General features: G+C 47.1%; 1 protein-coding gene across 1 annotated transcript; it reads left to right on the top strand.

Moving 5' to 3' along the window:
• Positions 1–505: 505 nt before the first annotated feature.
• On the top strand, positions 506–13,148 carry LOC122364112 (transcription factor 21-like). The gene is made up of 3 exons (XM_043334198.1): positions 506–878; positions 7,072–7,237; positions 11,781–13,148. The coding sequence occupies exons 1-3, from the start codon at positions 529–531 to the stop codon at positions 11,859–11,861; spliced, it is 597 nt and encodes a 198-aa protein (XP_043190133.1). The 5' UTR covers positions 506–528; the 3' UTR covers positions 11,862–13,148.
• Positions 13,149–13,208: the final 60 nt, after the last annotated feature.

Below are 13,208 nucleotides of genomic sequence, written 5' to 3'. Positions count from 1 at the left end.
TCCGTGTGAAGTGTAAATTTAATTGCGTTCTAATGACGGTTTACCCCAAACTTTGCCCCTGCCTGTTACCACGAATCTCGGCAAACACGATAGGTCGATTTTTCTATCGGAAGATCCAATGCGAGATTCTATCGCGTCCGTCACCATTCGGCGTGAGGCACGCGCGGCTCGACTTTGTCCCCGTGCGTGTTACCCTCGGGCCGGCTGGGGCGGCGGATGGTCGCGCGGGCGGCGGCAGGTGGCCGCGGTCCGGGCCGCCGCCAGGATGCGGGTTTATTAGAGAGGGTTCATCAATTCGTAATGAGCTGTCGCCGGCGACGACTGCGATTGGCCAGTGGTGCGGTGGCGGCCAATGAGGGACCGGAGGCAAAAAATGGAGCCGGCAGATGGGCTGTGAGGTCGGCGCCTCGAGCGGGGTCAGATCACAACCGGTTTGTTCGCGACCCCGGACCGCCTCAGGGCATACACGGAGCTCACGATCCCGACATGACCAAGCAGCCACAGCAGGCGCCGTGTCGGGCGGCCTGTATGTTCGCCGGGGGTCTCGGCACCAGCGACACCACCTGTGTCGGCTCTGGTGCCGGTGTTGGTGCCGGCAGTGTCCCTGGTCCAGTTCGGGAGAACCCATCGTCCTCCAGCTGCTGGGGTGGTGCCGGCGGCGCGGACGGTGTCGCCCTTCCCGTCGAGCCGCCCGTCCGAGAGAGGAAGCTTCTGAGGACGTGTCGTCGCCGAGTGGGAGGACCCGTCTCCAAACACACCGGGCAGAAGGAGAAGCCGGTTCATCTGGTTCAGAGGAGGAACGCGCGCGAGCGGCGCCGCGTGCAGGCGGTCAACGTGGCCTTCAGCAGACTGAGCAAGGTGGTGCCCCTGGAGACGAGGTAAGCTTGACAGCCCAGCCGGTATGGGCGAGCTCTGCACTTTGTGATAGATGGGAAGGATCGCATTCGGTTAGCTAGCATAACATGCCCCACTCAGCCCCAGTCAAAGCTGCCGAGAGGTTGGCAACTTGGCAGAACCAATACGGGCGTGGGTGCATGTTATTGTATGTACGCATACTAGCGATTATATCTCTCATTAAAGCGTCATCTCAAAGTCTCAACTAATCAATCCTTTTCGTCGGTAAAACAAAACTTCGGACTTCGGAGCTGACCATTCCTTTGACAGATCAGTGAAGTAGGCTCCACTCCATGTGTCCCGGTTTCGGGGCATAGGTACAACATTTGTGTCAATTTACAATTTGTGTTCCCTAGAAACATGCAAATTTCGAAAAAGTGAGCCAAGGTCAACAAAGGTCAACGACCTGAACTAACCTTCACGGGACCTTGACACCCACCATAATGCAGGGGATCAACATCATTTCATATGTTTGAACGTTTAAAATTACAAAAAGACTAGAAAGTCGCGCATAATGTGAGCCGACATATGTACGCCGAATCGCAGTTCCGAGCAAACATAGTCTCGAGAAACAGGTCACAGGTCAAATGTCCTTATGGTCAGGGTCATGAAATTTTCAGGGTAGGTGTAAAATTAATAAACGCGAGAGTGCTAAAAGTTTCGTCGTGATTGGTCGCTTTTTGCCCGAGTTGTTTGCGAAAAACTGAGGGGTGGAGTCCATTCGACCCCTCCTATAATAGTTATAAGTGCGAGGGTCAATCGAAAGCAATGTATGATAATTAGACAAATCAGGCATTTAAGCGGCTGTGCAACAAAAACTGATAGGTGCTAAGAACTTATTAATAAAAACAATTAGCCTAATTTGGCCAAATCTGCACCAATTCTGCACCAAATGTGAACCAAATGTGCAAGTACCTGATAGCCGCTGTGAAAACGGCTATATAATACAAGGCTCGGTTACTAAGAAACATCAGTACTTAACCCGCGCCCTGGTGGGGTCTGTTTATAACGCGACCTGGTGGGGGGGGGGGCTATTTTTTGCCCCCCCCCCCTCGTATCTCTGAAACTACTGGACGGATCCGCAAAATTCAAACGGCGTTCGAAAGGCCTGTCAAATTTGTCGCGGGAAATCAAATTTCATTGACCTCGGGGTCACCGATGACGTCACAGGTCAGGTCAAAGATGAAATGTTTCACCGTTCACGGGTCTTCTAGGGAATGCGCTATAACACCGAGGAAAACGCATTTTGTCGAGAATCAGCGATAGGGCGTCAGTTACCTAGTAGATATGTTGCTATTAGAGGTCACTGACAATACCAGGTCACGTCACAGGTCAGGTCACCAAGGGTCACAGGTCAGGTCACATGAGCCCAACTTCACTAAGGTTGTGTGATGCATGTTTTATGACCAATTTTTCATTTCCAATTCAATGGTGTTGGTTATTACGGAGCGAGCGAAGCGAGCGTAGTCTTTCCTTAGATTAACGGAAATTTCTGAGTATGAGCGGCCGGCCGGCCGGCCGGCCGGCCGTGGTCACGCTTTTGCGAGGCTTATATCTCAGCAACCACTTGACCGATTTACATGCGGTAATTTTTGTAGGGTAGCTCCATTCCTTCTACCAAGTATTGCACTATTCCCGATGCATGTGGGTGACCCCTTATGCACGTGCCACGTACAAAACGAAGAGGTGTCACTTTTGTAATTGTTGCAATATCTCGGTAACTACTGGGCCGATTGCGCTGAAAGTTGGCATGTAGGTAGGCACCCACTAGGCAATGCATATCCATGTGCCAGAGTTGGGGTGCTGCTGCACGTGCGCACGTGCAGGGGTCGTTTCCAGATCTCGAGAACGGCTGGACCGATTGCGCTCAAATTTGGTACACGGTTACGGAGCAGTTAGTAGGGTGCCGTGCACAAGTCAGTTGGGACCCATTTTGCACGTGCGCACGTGCAGGGTGCCGCTTCCAGATCTCGAGAACGGCTGGGCCGATTGTGCCCAAATTTGGCACGTCGCTAGAGATCGGTTAGTAGGGTGCCGTGCACAAGTCAGTTGGAGGTACCCCCTCGCAATTTCGCACGTGCAAGGCCCACCCTCTCGCTCGCTCCGTTAGTCGCCGCAAAAGGCGTTATACTGGTAAGTAATAAGACTATCAGGTACGGTTTAATTCACTTTCTGGTGAAGTTCAGGTCAAGGTCAGGTCAAGGTCAGGCCAAAAAAGGTCAAACTTTAAAGTTGATAGTTTTGCATAAAATGGGTACTGATTCGATGCAGCTCGTCACGGGGAGTCTAATGGTGGTTTTTGTTTTGCGCTACGGGGTCTAGAATTGCCAAAAATTGAGTTTGAAAATTTGACGTCATCAATTTTGAACAGTTTTTTCGCTATAACTTCGCCAAAAAAGGGGTATCAATCTCAAATTTAGTATGTGGATGGAAGGCGGTGAGGAATATCACATATATTCCGGTTTTTGCGAAATTCAAAAAACTTTTTGGATTTTTCGATCATTATATCCAAAAAAATTATTTTTTGATTTTTGGGGGTCAAAACCCAAAAATTTCAAAAATCCGAGATAGCAGTTTTGTAGCCCTGTCAATTCTACAGCTTTTATGTCCTTATCATTTTTCTTTATTTGCAAAGCTATAGGCCTGACAGCTCTTCCCGCGAAACCCTTTTTTGGGTCGAAAACGGCAGAACATGACGTCACTCTGACGTCATTTCCGGCCAACCTATCATAGCCTTTGGAAAACTTTTTGGTCACCATATGTAAAATTGATGTCCGGGAGGGTACTGAAAGTTTGGTGACGATCGGCGCAGCGGTTCTGGAGATATATTGAAAAGTTTGGAGGGGGGGGGCAAAAAATAGCCCCCCCCCCCACCAGGTCGCAGGTTAACTTGTAGGTATATTACCTACATTATACGTGACATGCTTTACTCGATGTTTGTGCTTACCTTTACAGAAGTGGCGTAGGTCGTCAGCATCTCAGCACCTTCAGCAATTCAAACGCAGGCCATGCCTCGCCCTCATCACACTTGCCTTATGTTTTCATCTGAAATATCCTTGCGGAAGGTAGTTCAAAGCGCAAGTGCATTAAACCAACCAAAGATTCAATTCTTGACTCGTTTCACTGCACGGTGTAACAAATCTTGAACGAAACAAGATCTTCACTCCGAACCGTCACGCATCACTGGGCACGGCCCGGGGACACTGAGTTACCGGAGTCTCATCCAGCACTGATCTTGTCCTGTCACCGCAGGCGTCCGCCGGTCACCTGATACGGCTCCAGTCACGTGACCCAGTCTCGAGCCCCGAGGCGTAGAGAAGCGCGAGGTGAAGACACCCGATCCCGAGAAACAAGCTCTGCTCCTCTGGTTGCTACGAGCTGGGGGGGGGGAGGGAGGGAGAAGGGAGTGGGGATTAGGGGACAGAGTAGAGTTCTGCACGGCTGCAATTTTCCACAGCCTAGCCGCCCCGCAGCCGTGGCTCCACAGCCACAGCCGCCCACAGCCGTGGCAAACTGTGGGCAGCCAGCCGTCAGCCGGCCGTGATGAAATGCAACCAAATAGTATATAATAAGTTGTTTTTAGTTGAAACATATAGCCAAAAGCACATTGCAATGGGCTATAGATTCTCAAGCTCATGAAGCATCATAGGCTAAGTGGTTGTGTATCTGGCTTTAGGCCGAAGGCCTGAAGCCTGATGCGCATCGCATGCCTACACAAGCCCTTGCAAGGGGTTAAGAAAGATGGGTAGGTTAGGTAAGGTAGGTACCTACATCAACAGAAAACATAAACAACGAACCAGAATAGAAGCACTAGCAGTGTAGAATAGACATCTAATGCCAAATCCTGAAGCATGGTTGTGGGACAGAACAACAGACCCTGATGCTTTTCATTATCAATGTTAGGTATGGAAAATGAAACTGAAGTTGATGGACAAACAGTGATTGTCTAGTCAAAACTCTTGCTTCTTTCTTACCCTGCATATTTTCTGGGGTGTGATATGCCAGGCTTGAAGCAACCTTCTGAGCAAGTCTCCAACTAATTTGATATGCAAGGCATCAAAACACTAGTGAGCATCCAAGAAAGAAAAACATTCATCTATTTTGATTTTTCCAAATAATGATCTTCGCTCAAATCCCCAAGGACGTGCGATTGCTCTTTCAATCAAAAATTTTACTTGAGTCAAATGACGTAAAAAGCAAAGAAGTGGCAATAAATTGTTTTGTGTCACCATAAACAGCCATAGAAATCATAATTAATCAATAATAATGCTATACAATTAAAAATTTGCTCTCAAACAAATATCAATTATCAAATTTTTACATTTTTAGAGGAAGACGTCATTATATTAGTAAAATCAACAGCTCGCGTAAGAAATATTGTGTTCAGGGTTTTCACCGTCATGTGAATTACGTGTTCAGGGTTTCCACCATCATGTGAATTAACCGTAAATAAGGTTCATACTCACTTATAATCTAATTCCATTGGCTTCGTTGATCAGCATTTTCTGTTAGCGGTCACTCACACGCCAGTTAGAACATAAAGCGCCAGTTTTATATTATGTAATTGGACTTGCCGAAAATCCAGAAGTACATCTAAGAGTTATTTTAGATAATATTTTATGAAGCCTTTACCTGCCTTTACCTAGGCGTGATTTCTTTTTCTATTACCTGAAAGAATTATTGAACGCTCATCTTCAATAGCTGTAAGGTGCTCTCCTAATGACCAGGTAAGATTGAGATTGATTTGAGGGGGATGTGACAGCAACATGTTGCATTTTCTGAAACTGTCAAGCTATTGATGATGAAGGAACAATTGGTGCCTATAATTAGTATTCTGTACCAGAGTGCAAACTCTTCTACAGCAAATGGTAAAACCATTACAGGTTTTCAAAGGCTTCACCACTTTCAATATTGCTGGGCATCCTTTGCATGATTTTTACAGGCTAGGCTGCTTATCAGAATGTAAGATTAAGGATTTAAAATTTTATATTTGAGTACTTAAGATTGAGCTTGAAATCTCACAGCCGTGGCCACAGCCGTAGCCGTGTTCTTGGAGATATTTGCAGCCGCCCCGGCCCACAGCCGTGGGGCTGCAGCCAGCCGCGGCTGCAGCCGGCCGGTGCAGACCTCTAGGACAGAGGGTCGGGTCTGGTTTGGTGGCAGTGACTGGCATAGAATATCGCTCACCCATAACAGACAACGAGACGCGACGGAGAGTCGCGGAAGAGCAATTGCGGGCTGAGGTACGCTGATACTTGAATTGAGAAAGACAACATCCATGCAATCCTACTCTGCCTTTCAGCTCGATGAGCAATCTCAATCTGTCTTCTAGGCCGTTCCACCGACAGGTGCCGCCTTTTCTTGTCTCCGATACTATTAGAGCAATTTTATGCAGCTACGGGCTACTGTTATGCATGACAGATACATTATGAGGAACACACATTACATATACGAGTACAGGCACACACAAAAAAAAGGCGGCGGCAGTGCATTCGCTTCCGTTTGTATGCAGTATACACCCACCTGTATGTATATGTGAAAATATAGAATTTTTTAGAAAAACTATAATTAAGACGGATGAACGGACGCAAAGGAGCATCTGAAATGTATTGACTATACATGACCCATGAATGTCATACTGGATCAGCGCTGAATGTACAGGCAGCCGCTTCATCTGAACTGGCTTAAACTAAAAGCAGCTTCATCGCCGTGACTTTCTCACTGGAGACCAAATCAGTTGCATCTTTTCCTTGAATTGACGTGAGAGGTTCAAGATTTACCATTGAAACTGAAATTTGGTACCTATCGTTTCCGTTTCAATATGAAAAATATGATTAATTTGTTACAAATCCATTTTCAATCACGAACAAAATAAGTGGGATATGTATTTGACAGTGATAGGTATTTTGCGGTGAAGTTTGTAAAACGTGATAAAATGTCACAAAGCTTTGCGAGTTCGACAACATATAGCGCAATCAATTTTAAGTGTGGACTAGGACCAAGCATGTCTTGTCTCGTCCCAGATCAGCCTTTCTGCAGACTCCGGGCCTTGATTGAAACGAGTTTAATTTCCCTGATGTTTCTGACAAAGAATTTCATTACAACGATGTCGTCGATATCCCGCTGTCGTTCATCAAAAATGCCCATCAAAACCATCAAAATGTCTCACTGTTGCAGGGGGAAGAGGATCAGCAAGGTGAAAACTCTACACAAGGCTATCGAGTACATTGACCAGCTGCGCAGGCTGCTGGCAGCAGATGACCTCAGCCGAGGTCACGTGACCGGGTCAGCACCGCTCGAGTCTGGAGGGGACAAGGAGAACGCATGGTGTGCGCCACTTCAGGTAACTACCGGGGGTGGTAGGTAATGGCCCTTTCACACGTAGCAACTTTTCCGGTCGCCGGCGACGGCAACTGTCGCCGGCGATCGCCAGCGACCGGGGTCAGTCGCCGGCGATCGCCAGCGACCGGGGTCAGTCGCCGGCAACTCCGCAGTTGTCGATATCAGCTGACCAGTCGCCGGGGTGTGACGTAGCAGTCGTGTCAGCCAATCATTGAAGAGTTGTCGGCGTTGCCGAGAAAGTTCAATTTTTCCAACATTTTGAAGTCGCCGGCGACTGTACTAGCCAGCCGCCGCTCAGCTGTCACGTGACCCGCTTGACCTTGAGTTGGCACCAGATATTGCGCTGCTGATACATGCAGCGGCGCAGCTTATTTTACTGCATTATTCAAGGTACTAAATATTTGGACATGTTTTGCAGGATGATAACTACCGTCTAGGTAATATTGGAATAATATTTATTAGATCTACGAGTATTATTGAAACAATACATAATATCAATGAAAATACAATCAAACTGCGATTCTTCTACATTGGAATTCAATGCACTCAAGCATAAAACTGAAAAGTGATGTGTACTTGCAGTTCCTCCATTTTTCCTAACGCATCAGCCAAGACTACGAGTGCTGCAGATTTTGCTCACCTGTCTTGTTTATTCAACTACAACCCTGTTCTCAATAAATGAATAACTTCGCTGTAACGACATTAGCATTGAAGGAATGGTTGGTGGTAAGCATGGGACAATCACAGTGATTTGTGGTCACACATTTGAACCGTGCTTTGTATATGAAAAACAGAAAAAAAGGCATTCTAGAAATGTAGCAGAAATTCAAATGCCAGAAACGGACCTGAGGAACGGCGAAGCCCACCACCCACATAAAACACAGGCTTTCATTATGTCAAAAACAGATGCTGTATTATCTAAAGCGCTGGATTGGGGAACACAAGTGTACCCCCCCCCCCCTTATAACAAAATGCATTTTTCCACACAGTGGATATCACTAAACATGGCGAGGTGACAGTATATGACACCATACATAAAAATGCAGCACGCGCGGACACGGGGCAAAGACGGTGGCACAATATGCCGATACCCAAGAAGACACAAGCCTAGGTCAAAGGTGACAATACTGTGACAGAAATCTTAAAATCAGCCTGGACACAGCTCACTCTTCATGACCGTTTTTATCGAAAATAGACCAACAAAACACCAAGGCTCCTTCGTCCAAAACTCGACATGCCGCTCCAAAGGCCTTGCAAAACAGCGCACACCAACAACGCATAATAGCCAGCAACGCACACGACAGGATTTTCGAGGCCCGAGTCGTCAGCCGCCGCCGCCGCCGCCACCTCCCGGCAGCTGATTGCTGAGTGCCTTGCTCCGGCTTGCCGCACCGCCCACCGCCGCCGATCGTGGCGACCTCTTTACTCTGGCAGAATCGACCCTACCGAGCGGCGACACCATTCAGAAGCAAAATGACAAATGAATTCACTGCACTTATGTCAGAAAATCGAATGCACATGCCATGGTCACATGCGGTGCCGTCCACGGGGCCGGCAGAAGCTGCACACTGTCACCGAACACCACCTGCACCTTGGACGCAGTATGTGAGGGCTTGGCGGACGCGCGCCGCCTCGCGTGCGGTATTGGCATCAAGGCCCGGACACGAGGGAGCACACTCGGCGCAATCAGAGCACACCGTCCGGGGCCGTCAGTGTCGATCTCCTGACCTCACAGAAAGTTGTGCAGCACACAGGTGAACGCCGTCAGTGTGGTGACTGGTGCGCAGCACACCGTCCCACGGAAGATCGTCTGTGGGCCGTGGTGCAGATGCTGTCTCTAGGCAGAGTCAACAGTGCAGTGGCAGAAGTTGAACATTCAGCTGCTAGACTCCTTTTCGGGTCAGCAATGCCGTCGAGTTGGCCATCAGGTGGTGTTGCAGAATCATCAGGTACTCTTGATCAGGTACATCAGGTACAGAACCTCTTGACTCATCAGGTAACGCTGTGACTTGTCTGCCAGGCACAGAGGGCGGACATGTCAGAACATACTTCAAATACATTTTTAAAAATCATTTTTTAACCAAAAGCTCTGCAAATTAGGAAGCCTGGAATAGGCTATTGCTTAGCATCATAAAAACTACCCAAATACCCAAATCAGGTTAGGCTTGGTTTACCCAAATACCCAAATCAGGTTAGGTTTGGTTTTTACACTTCAGGCTAAAATGAGAACTATCTTAGCATCATTATCCTTGATGTAGCATTGTTGATGCTTTTTGTCTTGTACAATTGGCAATCAGTATTCAGTGACACAGAATTGGAATTTGTGGTTCAGAAACCTAGCATTATTTGAAATAATAGCATTTTAGCAGTGCTCATTCTTTTTGAAAGCAAGTGTATTTTTTAATATAATTTTCTAGGTAATTCATTTCCTACTGAATATGGTTATGAGACCATTGTTACTAATTTTGGTATTATTAAGGCAGCTGTAGCATGAGTGGGCATATGCTGTAGAGACTGGAGTGATTAAAGTCACTAGAGGCTTGAGGGTTTTTTTTAGACATTATGCAGCAGCCTGGGGAGATATGCAGAGGCAAGTCTAGGCACCACCAGAAGGGGGACAAGCAGTCAGCACAACACACAGCGGGCACAAGGGGAGAAGATTGTAAAAACTATTGCCTGGATCCACCTCTGTGGACATCCTCAGGCATGCCTCTGTGGACATCTCCAGGCTGCTGCATGTAAAAAAGTATCAAGCCTCTAGTGACTTTTTCCACACTGCAGCAAATGCCCGCTTATTCTTGGTCTGCTCTACCTTCCTCCAATTATGAGTTTTGTGTGAAAACGACATTTTTACATTGGTGGAGCTTGTGTGCGCATGGTACACATAAGCCATGACGGCAGCATTGCTGCAATGAATAGGAAACAGCTCCAGGCCCAAAATACATACCACCTAATACCTTGCCAAAATACATGACATACCTACCACCTACTGTTGCATAATGCAATTATTTATGTACTAATAAGCCATGGATTATCATTTGCCATGTGAGCACGCACACACATGTGAACCCAATGCGGATTAAGTTTGGCCTGGGTTGTTTATCCATGGTACCAAGGAAAACCCCAGCAGAAACAATAACAAAATTGCAAAGCTACCTGTTTGATTTTGATCATGCTAATTAATGAGCAGCAATATAATATTTTGTTGCTATCAAATATTTCCTTGTGGCGCACGAATACGTAGGCAAATAGCTGACTGATGGGTAGGCACTTTGTCCTCAAGCCGGGCACTGATACTGAATGTAAACCATGTTCTTGTGACACAACAAGCAAGTTTTCATTACCTTATGAAACTAGTGTCAATTTCAATGTCATTAAAATATTCAATTTTGATGAAAAAAATACATATTTATCACAAATAAAAATCATGGGTGATCATGGGCAAGTGCGCCACAAATGACATAAACCCTCCAATATTGTCGAATCAAGCTTAAATTCAAGTCACAACAGCTTCACGACAGGCAAACTACAAGATAATAATCCCTATGCTACTGTGCAACAAATTTAAGGTAGCCACACCAACCAAAAATGCATCACAAATCACCTAAACCACTCACCAAGGACAAAACTGTCATGGCGGCGTCCGCTGCTCGAGAAGAGTCGCCGGCGACTGGCCTGTGACGCGGATCTGACGTCACCAGTTGCTGGCGATTGCCCGGCCGTGGCCCGGCGATCGCCACCGACTTGCTTACGTCATACCTACGTCACACACGATCGTTGGCTGGCGGTCGCTGGCGGTCGCCGGCGACTGCTGCTGTCGCCGGCGACTGAAAAGTTGCTACGTGTGAAAGGGCCATAAGGGTGATGGGACGAATACTGCGGTGTCAATTCACTGCGCTGTGATGCGGTTTCTTACTTAAAGTGTTATTTTGGTGTCTGTTTTTCTTTTTGTAAGGTATACATGCATTGCGATTGGAGATTCGGATTGGTCAAAATTATGCGTTAAAATATTTACTTGATCAATTCGTTAAACGTTAGGCAAACGTTCAGTGTTTGTGCGGCACCGACATGTATTTGTATAAGTAATGCCATTTATATCATGTATGTTGGCCCTTGTAGGCAAATGTCTATTTAGCTCCGTGTTTGCGACGCCGAGGTGCGTAACAAAATACTATACATTATTACATTGTACCTACCGCACGTGTATGTACTTACGTACTTACCTATTATATACGGTACGGTACAGGCTATGCGGCACAGCATGCGTGCAGACTGCAGGCGTATACCACTAACGCCATCTCTTGGCAGCGGGTACAGCTAGTAGGCGACTGGCAAGCCATGCGGGACAGCATACATTCAGGCGCATACTACTAGCGACATCTCTCGGTAGCTGACATACTTACATTGCCTACCTGTCGCATGCGTACGATACGCGAGGAATAGAGTTTGAAGGAACCAACAGAAAAGAAATAATTCGTTCTTGAACACTTTATAGTTATGTGCGTGCTATATTTTCACCTTTTCGTGTCTCCTGTCGTTCGCAGGTGTACGCAGACCTGCCTCCACAGCAGCATGTCTACAACATGCAGTACACCATAATGACCGGGTTCACCCCCGACCAGTAGAGCTGCATCTACCAGCCTCCACAGCAGCACGTTTACAACATGCAGTACACCATAATGACCGGGTTCACCCCCGACCAGTAGAGCTGCATCTACCAGCCTCCACAGCAGCACGTCTACAACATGCAGTACACCATAATGACCGGGTTCACCCCGGACCAGTAGAGCTGCATCTACCAGCCTCCACAGCAGCACGTCTTCAACATGCAGTATACGATAACGACCGGGTTCACCCCGGACCAGTAGAGCTGCATCTACCAGCCTCAACAGCAGCTTGTCTTCAACATGCAGTATACGATAACGACCGGGTTCTCCCCGGACCAATAGAGCTGCTTGCGCAATACCCAAGCATTGGTTGGGTACTTCACCGGTACCCAGTTCTGTTCAGCTCGATGGCCATTACATCCCTGGCCCTGTTTCACCGCCGCTGCCAGCACACGTGTCACATTGGGTTTCCATGGAGACATCAAGGCTATAGAACTCCGGAGGCATCAACAAATTCGCATCTCCAACATTACCACAAAGTATGATCAGCTTGGGAAATGCGCTGGCAGCGCGTTGGCAGCGTCGGTGAAACAGGGGCCCTGTCCCACCGAATCGCTTTAGCAGCCATATCACCGAGACCGCATAAGACAGAGTCGACTTATGACGTGCCAGATTAAGTGAAAGCAAGTGAAAGATCTTCTGGGTAGTCACACATTTTTGCGAATGGCCATTGGTCAATCTACAGGTGCGCTTCGCTGCACAGCTTCACCAATGTTGAGTGTTACTGAGCTATTTGAATCCGTCCATGTCAGCCGTCCCGCGAACCCGTTCAAACACGCGTCAGATTCATGAATTTGACAAACGCAGCCTAGCGGATTATACAGAATACGCGGTGTCCCTCATGCAAGCTATAGTGAGCTTTGTCTAGTCAGTGCAAACAAGTTGCTAAGGTGTCTATCGATAGATATGCTAGATAAATAGACTTGCTGTAGTGTGTGACGGTGCTGGTAAAAGGAAAAGATAGTTGGTGTAAGACTAAGATGATTGAGGTGCCATCTGCTGCTGCATAGTGTGACTTGGAATCATGTGTGGGGAGTTGTGAAACAAGTAGGCAGCCCTATGATGCAACTTTTCCGTCCAAAGATCATGCAACTGCAAAGCAAGCTGTAAAATATAGTTACTTGTTTTAAAAGCGAGTGTTTACATGAAAACGGGCTCTGTGTACTCGTGTTAGATACATTTTGGTTTACCGTCATATCAAAATAAAAAATGTGATAAGATTGAAATAAACCCTAACAGCGCTTTGTTTACCGAAGTCTGACCCGACGCTTATGTAGACATTTACATTGTAGACACTTCGGTTAC

The sequence above is a fragment of the Amphibalanus amphitrite genome, unplaced genomic scaffold (genome assembly GCF_019059575.1).
Source record: "Amphibalanus amphitrite isolate SeventyFive unplaced genomic scaffold, NRLGWU_Aamphi_draft 000656F_arrow, whole genome shotgun sequence".
Classification (NCBI taxonomy): domain Eukaryota; kingdom Metazoa; phylum Arthropoda; class Thecostraca; order Balanomorpha; family Balanidae; genus Amphibalanus; species Amphibalanus amphitrite.
This window is presented reverse-complemented; position numbering and strand designations above follow the sequence as displayed.

What these genes read in the sequence shown, in the direction of transcription:
- LOC122364112 (XM_043334198.1), top strand. Translation starts at nt 529, where the DNA reads ATGTTCGCCGGGGGTCTCGGCACCAGCGACACCACCTGTGTCGGCTCT. An exon ending in GTGGTGCCCCTGGAGACGAG is followed by an intron (nt 879 to 7,071) that starts GTAAGCTTGACA and finishes TCACTGTTGCAG; the next exon opens with GGGGAAGAGGATCAGCAAGG. An exon ending in CATGGTGTGCGCCACTTCAG is followed by an intron (nt 7,238 to 11,780) that starts GTAACTACCGGG and finishes TGTCGTTCGCAG; the next exon opens with GTGTACGCAGACCTGCCTCC.